General features: G+C 39.8%; 1 protein-coding gene across 7 annotated transcripts; it reads right to left on the reverse strand.

Annotated features, from left to right (window-relative positions):
• Window positions 1-2,707: 2,707 nt before the first annotated feature.
• On the reverse strand, window positions 2,708-13,165 carry LOC308385453 (uncharacterized protein). 7 transcript variants are annotated; one of them, XM_080864367.1, is made up of 5 exons: window positions 13,075-13,165; window positions 9,804-9,909; window positions 5,274-5,870; window positions 4,762-4,948; window positions 2,708-2,730 (listed from the first exon to the last, which is right to left on the reverse strand). In XM_080864367.1, the coding sequence occupies exons 2-5, from the start codon at window positions 9,819-9,821 to the stop codon at window positions 2,726-2,728; spliced, it is 807 nt and encodes a 268-aa protein (XP_080720493.1). In that variant the 5' UTR covers window positions 9,822-9,909; window positions 13,075-13,165; the 3' UTR covers window positions 2,708-2,725. The 7 variants fall into 7 exon arrangements, 6 of the variants coding, with proteins under 6 accessions (XP_080720493.1, XP_080720492.1, XP_080720488.1 ...); XM_080864366.1 differs by lacking the exon at window positions 2,708-2,730 and adding an exon at window positions 2,740-3,407; XR_013969514.1 differs by lacking the exon at window positions 2,708-2,730 and adding an exon at window positions 2,793-3,407 and having other exon boundaries at window positions 3,554-4,948; window positions 13,075-13,156.
• Between the last annotated feature and the right edge of the window lie 223 nt (window positions 13,166-13,388).

Here is a 13,388-nt window from a genome sequence, read left to right on the forward strand (position 1 = left end):
ATCCGACAGTGTTAATTTGGACATGCTGGATTTGCTGTCTACCGTTGTTTACAGCGCTGTCGGTCGCTGTTTTTTTCCCCTTTTACTTACTTCCGAAAAGAAAACCTAATTTCTGCTGTTCAGTAGGCTACTGAACAAATTTAAACTTTTTAAAATTATGCAAAATGCAAAACGCTTAGCCGTGTCTCTAAACCTCTGTAACTTTTCTCTGCTTCACTTCAGCAGCATCAGGTAATGTTCATATGTTGATTAATGGTTTTCTTTCGTTTTTGATCTACTGCAGAATATTTTTATAAAATCGTTTTTCTGTTTTAGCCTCAGCTACTTTGATACAAAGGCATCTGCTGTGATGCTTACACCTTTGATAAAGTCTCGCAAATCTCATCTTTCTTTTTATAGATATAAAATTATGGAAATGTACTGATCCGTGATCTGAATTATAACATTTCTGACTGTCTGAGGAAAAATTTACCCAGATCGGATCGAATCGATTCTAGAAATCAGTGACGATACCCAGCTCTAACAGTTACACAATCATACCAAAACTCTGTCCTGATAGGTTCCACTTTCTCTTTTGTATCAGACATACTGAGACAATATTCGGGATAAATAATCATGAAAACAATTTATTTATTCAGTTTAGCGGTTTACACGTCACATCATTATAATCACAGAGCTTGTTTCACTTGAATCGTCCACTTGATGGCGAAGTACAGCAAATGAATCATCACAATGCTTCGAACCATGAGTCGACCAGTTGGATGAAAGCTTCAGTTCATCACGAGGCTTTATATCACCATCACTAGTATTTTGGTCCTAAACCATTCAGAGCTTTATAGACCAGCATCAGAACTTCAAAGTCTATCCTCTGACGGACAGGCAGCCAGAGTAAAGACCTCAGAGCTGGACTGGTGTGGTCCACTTTTTTGGTCTTAGTGAGGACTCGAGCAGCAGAGTTCTGAATGAGCTGCAGTTGTCTGACTGATTTTTTAGGTAGACCTGTAAAGATGCTGTTACAGTAATCAAGCCTACTAAAGATGAATGCATGGACTAGTTTTTCCAGGTCCTGTTGAGACATCATAACAGTACTTACTTTTAAACGTTTACTCTTTGGCCGCTCCGCTTCCACCGTTTTTTTCGGCAAAATTATCCACATCCACCGCCGCGCTATGCAATCTGGGATATGTTGGGCCACGAAGTCTACACCGACACATCTTTAAAATTCAGGGAAATGAAGGACACATTTGAGGGCCGCATTTCGAGCAGCCTTTGAATTGGAACAGCCTTTGTCGCGATGCTGTGACGTAATCGGCCTTAAAACGCGGCCTTTAAGGCTGCAGACCCTGAACTGGGATACAGCCCAGGAGTGACATGCTTAGCCACATGTTCTCCTTAAGTTGCTGGCTGTCTGAGTGGTGTCCAAGAAACGATGTGGGCTTCATAGATGATTGGCAAACCTTCTGGAGGAAACCTGGTCTTGTTAGGAGAGACGGCATCCATCCCACTTTGGATGGAGCAGCTCTCATTTCTAGAAATATGGACAAATTTATTAAACCCCCCAAAATATGACTATCCAGAGTTGGGACCAGGAAGCAGAGTTGCAGTCTTACACGCCTCTCCTGCAGCTTCTCTCCTCCTGAAACGACAGCTTCAACACATAATCTGTTATTAGACTATTAAATATTTCACTTTAATGTTGCAACTACACAGTCACTTCTGTCTTTAAACAAAATAATATTTTCCAGTTACAGAAATTATGAAATCCAAACTAAAGTGTTACTGTTGCTATATGCATTTACTATAAATAATCGATGATGGTGCTGACATGAAGGAAGAGAAAGTTACAGGTTGCATCCTTTGAGTTTGTCTCTGTGCCTTTGGGCGATTTTTATGACAGATGTTTCTGTTCAATTCTTAAATCAACTTTTCAAAACACAAACACTATTTTAAAGCTTTTAAAGAGTAAAATATTAATGATAATTATAATAACAGTAATAAAAACAAAAGCTCTCAGATCCATCAAACCAAGCAGCAGAGAGAACAACAAGTGAAGATAAAACTTTAACCTTGTAGACTTCATTATGTTCCAGCTGCTCTACAGACGCTGTGACCTCGAACTTAAGCAGGTCGTAAAGTATGTGCAGCTCAATAACTTCATAATTACACCCTGTGGTATTTAGGCAGCAGAACAACTAAGAATAACAACTACAAATAATGTTTTTAGGTTTCTGTTGTACTGCAAGGTTCTGTACAGGAGAAACAAACCAAGAGCAAATATTACGTCTCATTTACACCCGAGCACGAAGAGCCATCAAAATTTAGCAAATTGAATCATCTTTGTTTAGATGCAAGAAGAATCATATAGAAATGAAAAAGTATAAATATAAATCCAGAGCAAAGATATCTTCTAAATCAGCGTTGCACATGTGCAGCTGCTGGGATTCACTTAAGCATTCGGCTCGTCGCTGTTGCAGATTTTTCTCTCGCTGTTCTGGCTCACAGCGCTGCAAGCACAAAAATAAATATCCCCAAAGGTGTGAAAGGGAGCTAATTAGTAAGAGTATTGTTACTCTCCCCAGGAGTAGTCCAGCAGTAGAAATCAGTCCAATAACAAGGTGTGTAACATCTAGCAAGGTGACAGAAAAACCCAGGGTAACTTCCAAGGACCTCAACGTCTCTCTCACATTGCGTTTTTTAAACATGTTTCCATTTGTCACTTCAGTCTTTACTCTGAAATACAGGAAGAGAAATCATGGCTGAAACAATTTCTCATGAAACCAGGGGTGTGGTCCAACAGTCAGTTTGGTGAGGAAGGTTCCTAACTGAGAGAAGTGACCCAGAAGTATCTGTGTAGCAGCCACAATGAATCAAGATCATGAGCTTTATTAACTGATCAAAGTCTCTTCTTTCATCTTCTGTATTATTCAGTTTGCATTGGTAATGCCCATTATTGTAATGCTTTTTTAAGATGAGCAAAACTTTCTTTTACTTTGGGTTAGCTGGGATAAGTGATGGATGGAGGGAATTCTACTTCAGTCACAGAAATCCTAAATAGGAAGGAGGAGCAGAGTTACAGTGGATCACTATCCAGCAGGGAAACAAGATTTATTTCAATTTCTTGGCAAAGAGTGAGATTTACGCAGTGGGCAAATTAGGGAGATGACACCATCAGATCCCGAGCCCTCCATGTGTTAATCAAGACACTGCTGCTGTGCTACATCCACAAATAATGAATAAATTAGGAGCTAAAGCTAAAAGGACAGTTTATTTGTACCATCTTCATGTGAACACATTCAAGTGTAGCTCCCGTTAGCCACCACGCGGACAAGTTCTTGTTTACAGATGATTTATTCAATGTTCGGCGACAAGATCACTCAGCGTCGTCATCATCATCATCATCGTGAGAACTACCCAAAGAAAACAATTGCAATAAGCAACATGTTTATAATAACTCTTATCACAGTAAATCCAAACGATAAAGGTATAGACACATAAATGCCCTTTTATGGCACTTTCATTGAAACTGAAATTAACAGAGGCACCCTGAACACACCTCATTGCCTGCTGTAGCCAAACGGGAGAAAGTCCGTTCTTTGCGCGAGCCGCTACTCCTCTCAACGGTGAGTCCACAATTGGGTTTAATTTAACTTAACTTATGTGTTCTTTAAAACTTAAGTCCAGTTTAAAGCAGTAGGACGATGCAGCTGAACTCACAGAGCGCCATGCTTCTCTGCTCTAGTGTCACCACAAACTCAGTCCGTGCTGCACGTTACTTCCGCTACCACCAATTACAAAACAAAGTTCCACAATTAAAGGAAACTTACAAATATAAACACAAGAAAAACATTGGAACACTTCACTGTTAGTTACATCAAGAACATCACAGATGAAAGAAACATTAAAAACTTCCACACTACACAAAGCAAGAAAAATAGTTTCTTCCTTTCTGTAGAAAAAACAGAAACATCAAACAGACTCTCTTTGAAAGAACTAAAAACCTTTATTCTCATGGTCCAATCATGAGTGAACTCCCCGATGAAGCCTTGTGTGCTAAAACATGTCAGAGTTTAAAGGTTAAACATGAGTTTCCAAAACGTTTTGCTGGAGAACAATGAACTATTTGACTGAGTTTCAATTATTTACAGACGAGCAAAACCAGGACAGAGAAAAAAGGACAAAACTGACTCAGTAAAACGACAGAAAATAAGATCCCATGTAAATCTGTATTATGTAGAAGTTCAGCCCAGCAACCAGTTCAGTTCAACACAAGTTTAAATGATTCTATCTGAACTCTGTGGAGCCTGATCTCAAGCTTTTTGAGTCTGACACTGAAACCAGAGGATCTTTCTGTCTCTTCAGATTCACTGTGATCCAGTGATGGGAGTGATTTCAGCCCTGAGTGATCACGCTGATGTTTGCACAGAGCAGACAATGAGGTGAATGTTTGGGCACATTGGTAACAGTGAAACAGTTTATTAGTAACGTGGGATCGTTTGTGTTCGGAGTATGAACTGAGATTCCTGAAGCTCTTGTCACACTGGTCACAGCTGTAGTTTCCTTCCATGTGTGTACGTTCATGCCTGTTACGATGACCTGAATCTGAGAAGCTTCTGTCACAGTGTCTGCACTTGTATGGTTTCTCTCCTGTGTGGACTCGTTTGTGTCTTTTAAGCTTATTTGTAGTGGTGAAGGATGACCCACACTGATCACAGAGGTGCTTTTTAACCCCACTGTGAATCAGTTCATGTTGTTTTAACTCACTTGGTGTGGTGAAGCTTCTCCCACATTCTTTGCAGTATTTCAGTTTGTCTCCAGTGTGTCTACGTTGATGTCTTTTTAGGGTCTTTTGCTGAATGAAAGTTTTTCCACAGAGGTCACAACGAAAGTCTTTCCCACCACCACGGTGATGACAGGGTTGAGAACTGGATCCATCTGTGTGGCTCTGCTTCTAAACAAAGACACAAAGACAGTGTAAGTCAGTCCTTCAACACTTTTATCCTGAACGTCGCCTGAAATAAAGAGCATCTCTGCAGACGTCCAATTACATTTGACTGTTTCAGTTAACACACTCAGTTTACTGGGCTGCAATAACTACAATACTACCACCATAATACTACAGTAATACTAAAATCATAACTGACATGAAAATCTGAATAATCACTCAGAGCTGCTTTTCCATGCAGTAGAATTGCTAACATGCTAACACAGTTTAATGAGCAGAGTTGTTCCAAACAGTCAGGCTAAAATGACAAGATAACAATATAAATACATACCTCACAGTAACTGCACTTGTTGAGTCTCTTTCTGGTGTGGATCTGTTGGTGTCGTCTCAGGTAATGTGGAGATTTAAAAGTCTTCTCACACAGGTCACATTTATAAGGTCTCTCATCCGTGTGGCTAAACATGTGTTGTTGTAACTGTGTGTAAGTTACAAACTGTTTTCCACACTGTTCACAGCTGTACACATCATGTCTGGTGTGAATGCGTAGGTGTCTATTTCGGTGCCCTCTCTGGCTGAAAGTTTTTCCACAGATGTCACAGCTGTATGCCTTAATTCCAGAGTGGGTAACTAGATGACTCTGTAAGCTGCTACTGCGAGTAAAAGCTCTGCCACACTGATCACAGCTGTACGCTTTAACTCCACTGTGGATGAGTTGGTGTTGTTTTAGAGCAACCTTCCAGGAAAAAGACTTTCCACACAAGTCACAGCTGAACGGTCTCTCTCCAGTGTGGATGACCTGATGCTGTTTTAGATTACCCTTCTCAGTAAAACCCTTCCCACACTCGTCACAGGTGTGTTTTTTCTCTCTCTTTCTTCTGTGAGGTTTGTCGGCCTCCTGAGAGCGCTGACTTCTCGCTCCATGTTGGTCCTGCAGTGACAGAGATACAAACAGAGGCAGTGAGTGAAATGCAGTCGTGGAACAAACTCAACCTTCAAACTCCCTCCATTAACACTAGTTTTAAACCTGAAGGTGGAGTGTGGCACCAAACACCTTAAAGGTCTCTTATCCCCACCTGCTGGTAGTTCTAACACATTACATCCAACCTGCTGTTAAAAATAATTCATGACTGTTCAAACACTAAAATCATGCCCATCCCTCGTGATTGCACGCGCACATGCACACACACTTTTATATTATTTTATAATTTATATTATAGTGTAGTTTCCTATTACATATTTCTTTAATTTTTATAGATTTATACATAATTATTCAGTGATATTAAATCGTATTTTTGTTTATTTAAAAAGAACCCCATTAGCTTCCACAACAGATGTTGCTCATCTTCCGTCAAATACAATCACATAAAATATTATACAATAAAGTGGATTCAAGATATCCGCATAATTTGGCTCTTACATCCACAGTGAGGTTTCACAATTGTTAAAATATAAGCAATCAATAATAACAATATAATAATAATATCAATAACATTCAGGCACATTACACAAATTTCAAAAACAAATCATCTCTTACAATATTTACAACAACTAAAAGCTCTGTGAATCGGCTTTTAAGTATGGAAGCCCGTTTCCGCCACTAAATAAAAACAAAACAGCTAGTATCCATAAGTTGAAATTTTGAGAAATATAACTCGAAACTTCGAGTTAGCTCTGCCAATCAAAAATATAGGTGAATGAGGTCGCTTTCTTGTTACCCGGAAGCACATGGCAGAGGAACGTGCACTCAAAAACGGATCCCAACAAATTGGCGCTTTCGCGAGTACGTTTGCTGATTGTAACACCATGTGATTCAGCTAATAACACAGGGATTTCATCATTTGTGAAGCCAGGCTGAAAACACTCAGCAATCTGTGCATTCACGACTGGATGTAAGCTTAGTTGTAGCATTTGTAGCTGAGGGCTTCAGCTTCCGGGTAACGAGGAAATGACGTCATTCACATATATTACTGATTGGCAGCGCTAACTCGAAATTTCGAGTTAATAACTCAAAATTTTGAGAAAAGTAACTTGAAATTTTGAGTTATGGATCCTTTTTTTTTTTAGTGGTGGAAATGGGCTTCCATAGTTAAGTGTTCATTGAAGTTTTGAATAGTTTGAATAATTCTCTAATTTTATAAGGCAATTTATTCCACTTAAACGTTGCTCTAAATGTAACAGTTTTACAAAAAGTTACTTTTAACTCGAGCATTTACTAAATTGCAGTTTGTTGAAAACTGTGTAATATGATTATGTATTTCATCTGGATACTGCAGCTGAGCAGAAATAAATGTGGTGTGTTTAAGAGAATTGCTTTCTTTATAAATACAAGTAAGCCATAGAATATTTTAGTCTGTACAGGAAGCCAAGAAAGTTGATAATACATTTTATCAATATTATTATAGTATGAACATCTTAACACTAATCTGGACGCTTTATTCTGGACTAACTGAAGTCTGTTAAGATCTGTCTTATTAGCTGCTGACCAAATGATTGAACAATACTCCAGATGAGACATTACTAGTGCATTAATGACATCTTTCATAATTGAAGTGATACAGAAAGAGCATTTCATAGCCATAGCTATGCCTTGTCCCATTTTCTTAAAAACAATCGATGTGCTGAGACCATGAAAGGTGGTGATTTATGGTAACGCCGAGTAGTTTCATCTGGGTGACGTGTTCTAACACTGGCTATGGAAAGACTCAGTTGTGGGCTGTTGACTAATCTGCTTCTAATTAACATAGATTTGGATTTAGATACATTTAAAATCATGTTGTTTTTACTTATCCAGTCAAACACATTCAGCAAATTTTGTTGTGACACGCTGATCAGTTCAGAGTTGTCACTGGCTGAATAAAACAAGGTGGAATCATTGGCATACCCAAGATTAAGCCAAGACATATTGCAGATCATCAGTGAAAACTGAATAGAGAAGTGGAGCGAGCCAGCTGCCTTGGGGTAAACCGCAGTTCATAACTGAGAAATAACCATTGTTAGATTTGTATTGTTGATTGTCATTTATGCTTAGAAATATTTAACCATATATGCTTAGAGGTGTATAATCATTTGTAGATTGAAAGAATGTCTCATCCTAGGAGGTCTGTAACAGCTCTGTGTAGCATGAAGGGGGAGTGCGTTCACTCCCTCTACAGAGTGTTCCGGCGTAGATCACACCTCCTAGGAGAGGTCGTATCTTTTCTTATTGATTTATGGTATAGCAAGCACACGTATATCTGTTTAAGTATAAGAGCCTTTTGTTCAGATGGACCGCTAGACTCCTGGCACCAGCTTTGGGGAGTCTTCACAGGGTCACATCTGGATCACACACACACACACACACACACACACACACACACACACACACACAGGCAAGGTACTCTTTGTGTGTATGTAGACGTCATATGTTAATGAACCGATGCATATTCATGTAACCTCAATAAAAGAACAGTGGTACGGGAGAGCGGGCGAGAGCAACTGGGGTCAAGCGAAGGAACGGCGTTTGTCCGGTCTCTCCCGTGCACGAGTACCATGAAGAACTTTGCCTACTTGTGTCTTGCTTTGCAGTGTAATTATATTGTCCTCAACGTTCCAGCGGATAGGTTCAAGCTACAAACCTATCAACCATTACAATAAACCTTCTGCTATCTTCTGTCCAAATAATTTTTTTCCAGCACAAAGCAGCTGGTGAAAATCCATAACATTTTAGTTTATCAATCAAAAGATCAAAATTTATCAAATCAAATGCAAGAAAAATGTCTGATTGTAACCTGAGGGTTTTTTTTACATTAAGGAAAAGGCACCAAACATCAAACCAATTTAAGCCTAAACAGTAACACATGAAAGTAGAGCAGGGCGATATGACCAAAAATATTTATCACGATATACATTTGAAAATTTGCGATAACGATATAACTGACGATATAATTGAGGCGAGACAAAATACTTTACAACTCCACAACTTTATTAGTGCAAAAAAATCCATCAATATATTTTCATTTAAACAAGCAGCTGTTTTTTTTTATGTGCATTAAAGTTATATAAAAATTTAACAGTGCAAATGCAAATTGCTTGCTGACAGTTTAACCAAAAGGATTTTCCAGAGGAAATTGGCTGACATTTGCATTTGCACTGTTAAATTTTAATACACATTAAAAAAAAAAAGCTGCTTGTTTACGGGCTCAAAATGTGGTCATAAATATTTTGTACTTGTAAAAAAGAAATTGTGTGTGCGTAAAAAAGATTTGTGCGTGCGTAAAAAAGATTTGTGTGCGGACTTAGAAAAAAAACCCCTGCAAGTTACAAGTGCGGATTTTGACCCTATTTTTCTTCCTTTCATCTGATTGGTCAATCACAAATGTAACAATCCAATCAGAGAACAGATGGGTTTGGCTGTCGGAGGGGCGCTTTTTTTGAACTGCAGGTCTTTGAAGGGAATAAATGCCCTTTTACATGCCAACCCAGCGTTTTCCTTCATCACCACGAAGGAAATCTGATTGACCAATCAGATGAAAGGAAGAAAAATAGGGTCAAAATCCGCATTTGTAACTTGCAGGGGTTTTTTTTCTAAGTCCGCACACAAATCTTTTTTACGCACACACAAATCTTTTTTACGCACACACAAATTCTTTTTACACATACAAATCTTTTTTACAAGTACAAAATATTTATGACCACATTTTGAGCCCATACTTGTTTAAGTGCAAATACATTGATGGGTTTTTTTTTTGCACTAATAAAGTTGTGGAGTTGTAAAGTATTTTGTCTTGCATCAATTATATCGTCAGTTATATTGTTATCGCAAATTTTCAAATGTATATCGTGATAAATATTTTTGGTCATATCGCCCTGCTCTGTCTGTCACCTTCTGTGTTGAGCTCATTGTTTCCTCTGTAGTGGCTGAGCTGAGTCCAAGTAGCTGAAAATGTTCCTCTGCTGCTCCGTCAGACTCTTCTCCTCCTGCTGATCAGCTGGGACACAAAACAGATCTTTGTTAGGCTCCACACTGCACTGAAGAGTCAAAGTGTCTCATATGTTCATCTGACCACAAAAAACAAAAGAATTTTGCTTCCCCAAGTGGGCAAACAGACACAAAAGGTTTGAGCACCGATACCAAATTTAGCAGTATGGCAGACCAGTAGCAGGAGAGACTGAGGCCTGTTATTGGAATCAAATGCCCAGTGGGCCGACACACCGATTTGCAACGATAAGACTCTTGGTGGCGCTGTCACTTGGTGTTCGCTCGCTCTGCGGTAGAGTATCAGTTCCTGTTCCTGCTCAAACACAGTGGTGTTTCTGAGTAGCTTATTTGCTTAGCAATTTAATTAACAACTTTTAAATGCATTCTTTTTCATAGTATAATCTTCACGTGCTTCATCCGAAGCACACTTTCTGTGTACTCACTACCTAATTCATAGCCAAAGTATTCACTCACTTTCTCTGTACTGTTTCGCTAGCTTAGCTTAGCTCGTAGCCGACTCGTTAGCACCATGGCTACTTCACCTGTCCCTCCTGCACTTTCTTGCTCATTGTGTCAGATGTTTAGTTACTCCTCGGCCTCCTTTAGCAGTAATGATATCTGTAACAAATGTAGCATATTTGCAGCGCTGGAGGCCAGGATTACTGAATTGGAGACTCAGGAGGCTTCGCACCCTTCATTCACCCATAGCTAGCCAGGCCCCTGTAGCTGGTGCAGCCGAAGATAGCGTAGGCCCCGCTAGCTGTTCCCCGGCAGACCCCAAGCAGCTGGGGAAAGAGGGCGGCTGGGTGACGGTGAGGAGGAAGCATAGTCCTAAACTAACCGTTTTCCCCCACTCGGCGACACACCCGCCGGGGGTCGAACTCTGGTAATTGGTGATTCTGTTCTCAGACATGTGAAGCTAGAGACACCGGCAACCATAGTCAATTGTCTTCCAGGGGCCAGAGCAGGCGACATTGAAGGAAATTTAAAACTGCTGGCTAAGGGTAAACATAAATTCAGTAAGATCATAATTCACGTCGGCAGTAATGACACCCGGTTACACCAATCGGAGGTCACTAAAATCAATATTGAATTGGTGTGCAACTTTGCCAAAACAATGTCGGACTCTGTAGTTTTCTCTGGTCCCCTCCCCAATCAGACCAGGAGTGACATGTTTAGCCACATGTTCTCCTTAAATTGCTGGCTGTCTGAGTGGTGTCCCAGAAATGATGTGGGCTTCATAGATAATTGGCAAACCTTCTGGAGGAAACCTGATCTTGTTAGGAGAGACGGCATCCATCCCACTTTGGATGGAGCAGCTCTCATTTCTAGAAATATGGACAAATTTATTAAACCCCCCAAAATATGACTATCCAGAGTTGGGACCAGGAAGCAGAGTTGCAGTCTTACACGCCTCCCTGCAACTTCTCTCCTCCTGCTACCCCCCCCCCCCCCCCCCCCAAACCTATCTCCATAGAGACTGTGTCAGCTTCCAAAAAGACAAAAAACAAACTAAAAATCAGCAACAAACAACTTAAACATAAACAATTAGAAAGAAAGAACAATACAGTATCCACCTCTGAACCAAAGAGTAAAACGGTGAAATGTGGATTATTAAATATTAGGTCTCTCTCCTCCAAGTCTCTGTTAGTACATGACTTAATAATTGATCAACAAATTGATTTACTCTGCCTTACAGAAACCTGGTTGCAGCAGGATGATTATGTTAGTTTAAATGAATCAACACCCCCGAGTCATTCTAACTACCAGAAACCTCGAAGCACAGGCCGAGGGGGCGGTGTGGCAGCAATTTTTCACACTAGCCTATTAATTAATGAAAGACCAAGACAGACTTTCAATTCATTTGAAAGCCTGATGCTTAACATTGTCCACCCCAGCTGTAAAACCAGTCTTACTTGTTATCATCTATCGTCCACCTGGGCCTTACACAGAGTTTGTCTGATTTCTCAGACTTTACATCTAATTTAGTTCTGAGCTCAGATAAAACAATTATTGTGGGTGATTTTAACATCCATGTAGATGCTAAAAATTACAGCCTCAGCATGGCATTTAATCTGTTATTAGACTCAATTGGCTTCTCTCAAAATGTAAAAGAAGCCACCCACCACTTTAATCACACTCTAGATCTTGTTTTAACATATGGCATAGAAACTGAACATTTAACAGTGTTTCCTGAAAACCCTCTCCTGTCTGATCATTTCCTGATAACATTTACATTTACAATAATTGATTACACAGCGGTGGAGAGTAGACTTTATCAAAGTAGATGTCTTTCTGAAAGCGCTGTAACTAAGTTTAAGAATATAATCCACCCACTGTTATCATCTTCAATGCCCTGTACCAACATAGAGCAGAGCAGCTATCTGAACGCTACCCCCAACAGAGGTCGATTAACTGCAGGAATGTCTTAAAGACATAAAGACCTGGATGGCCGCTAACTTTCTGCTTCTTAATTCAGATAAAACTGAGGTTATTGTACTCGGCCCTGAAAAGCTTAGAAATATGGTATCTAACCAGATTCTTACTCTGGATGGCATTACCTTGGCCTCCAGTAACACTGTGAGGAACCTTGGAGTCATTTTTGACCAGGACATGTCCTTCAACGCACATATTAAACAAATATGCAAGACTGCTTTCTTCCATTTGCGCAACATCTCTAAAGTTAGAAATATCCTGTCTCAGAGTGACGCTAAAAAACTAGTTCATGCATTTATTACTTCCAGGCTGAACGACTGTAATTCATTATTATCAGGATGTCCAAAAAACTCACTGAAAAGCCTTCAGCTACAGAACAATGGAGATTTCCGTTATATGGTAACGCCTGCAACTCACGTGACGCCCAGAATTGTACATACTGATGCTCGAGAGCGCGCGTGTGATGCAAGTATGTGTAGAGTGTTGAGCGCGTGATCAGTGTTGAGAAAAACAACTCACGAAACTTGACCTTTCTTTACTCGTGGCTCACTTGCACTTCTAATCTATTCGTTTGCACACTTACACACACCCAGCAGCTGTGGTCTCCTGTTTTGCTACACTCTGGAGAGCCTCGCCTTTAACGGTCTCCTCTCACAGAGAGCAACAGAAAACTTCATTCAGAAAACTTCGAAAAACTCGAGATTGACTGAACTCAGTTCAAAGTTACCTTGACACTTACCTTTAGATGTGAAAGGTAGCGATGGTCCGCTTGAAGCTGACGCTCCGGTGCGTGTGTCAGAAAGATTAACTGCTTCAGAAGCACTTTGTCGAGGCTTGATTCGTTTGGCCAGAGTCACGTGATTAGTGACGTCTGAAGCTTCATTTAGAACGTACTTTTTAAAAATTGAACTTTATTGAACACACAATAAGTATACAACATACAAACACATAAAGTTTAAGAAAGAACAGAACATGAACATACAAAACCAGGGGTAAAAAAAATAATTATATGAGTACGTGCAAAAATCAACATATATAAATATTGCTCCTTTT

Source organism: Rhamphochromis sp. 'chilingali', assembly GCF_963969265.1.
Source record: "Rhamphochromis sp. 'chilingali' genome assembly, chromosome: 18".
NCBI classification, from domain to species: domain Eukaryota; kingdom Metazoa; phylum Chordata; class Actinopteri; order Cichliformes; family Cichlidae; genus Rhamphochromis; species Rhamphochromis sp. 'chilingali'.

Coding starts and splice junctions, on each gene's coding strand:
- LOC308385453 (XM_080864362.1), bottom strand. Junction 4,949..5,273: donor ACAAGTGCAGTTACTGTGAG/GTATGTATTTAT, acceptor GTCTTTGTTTAG/AAGCAGAGCCACACAGATGG.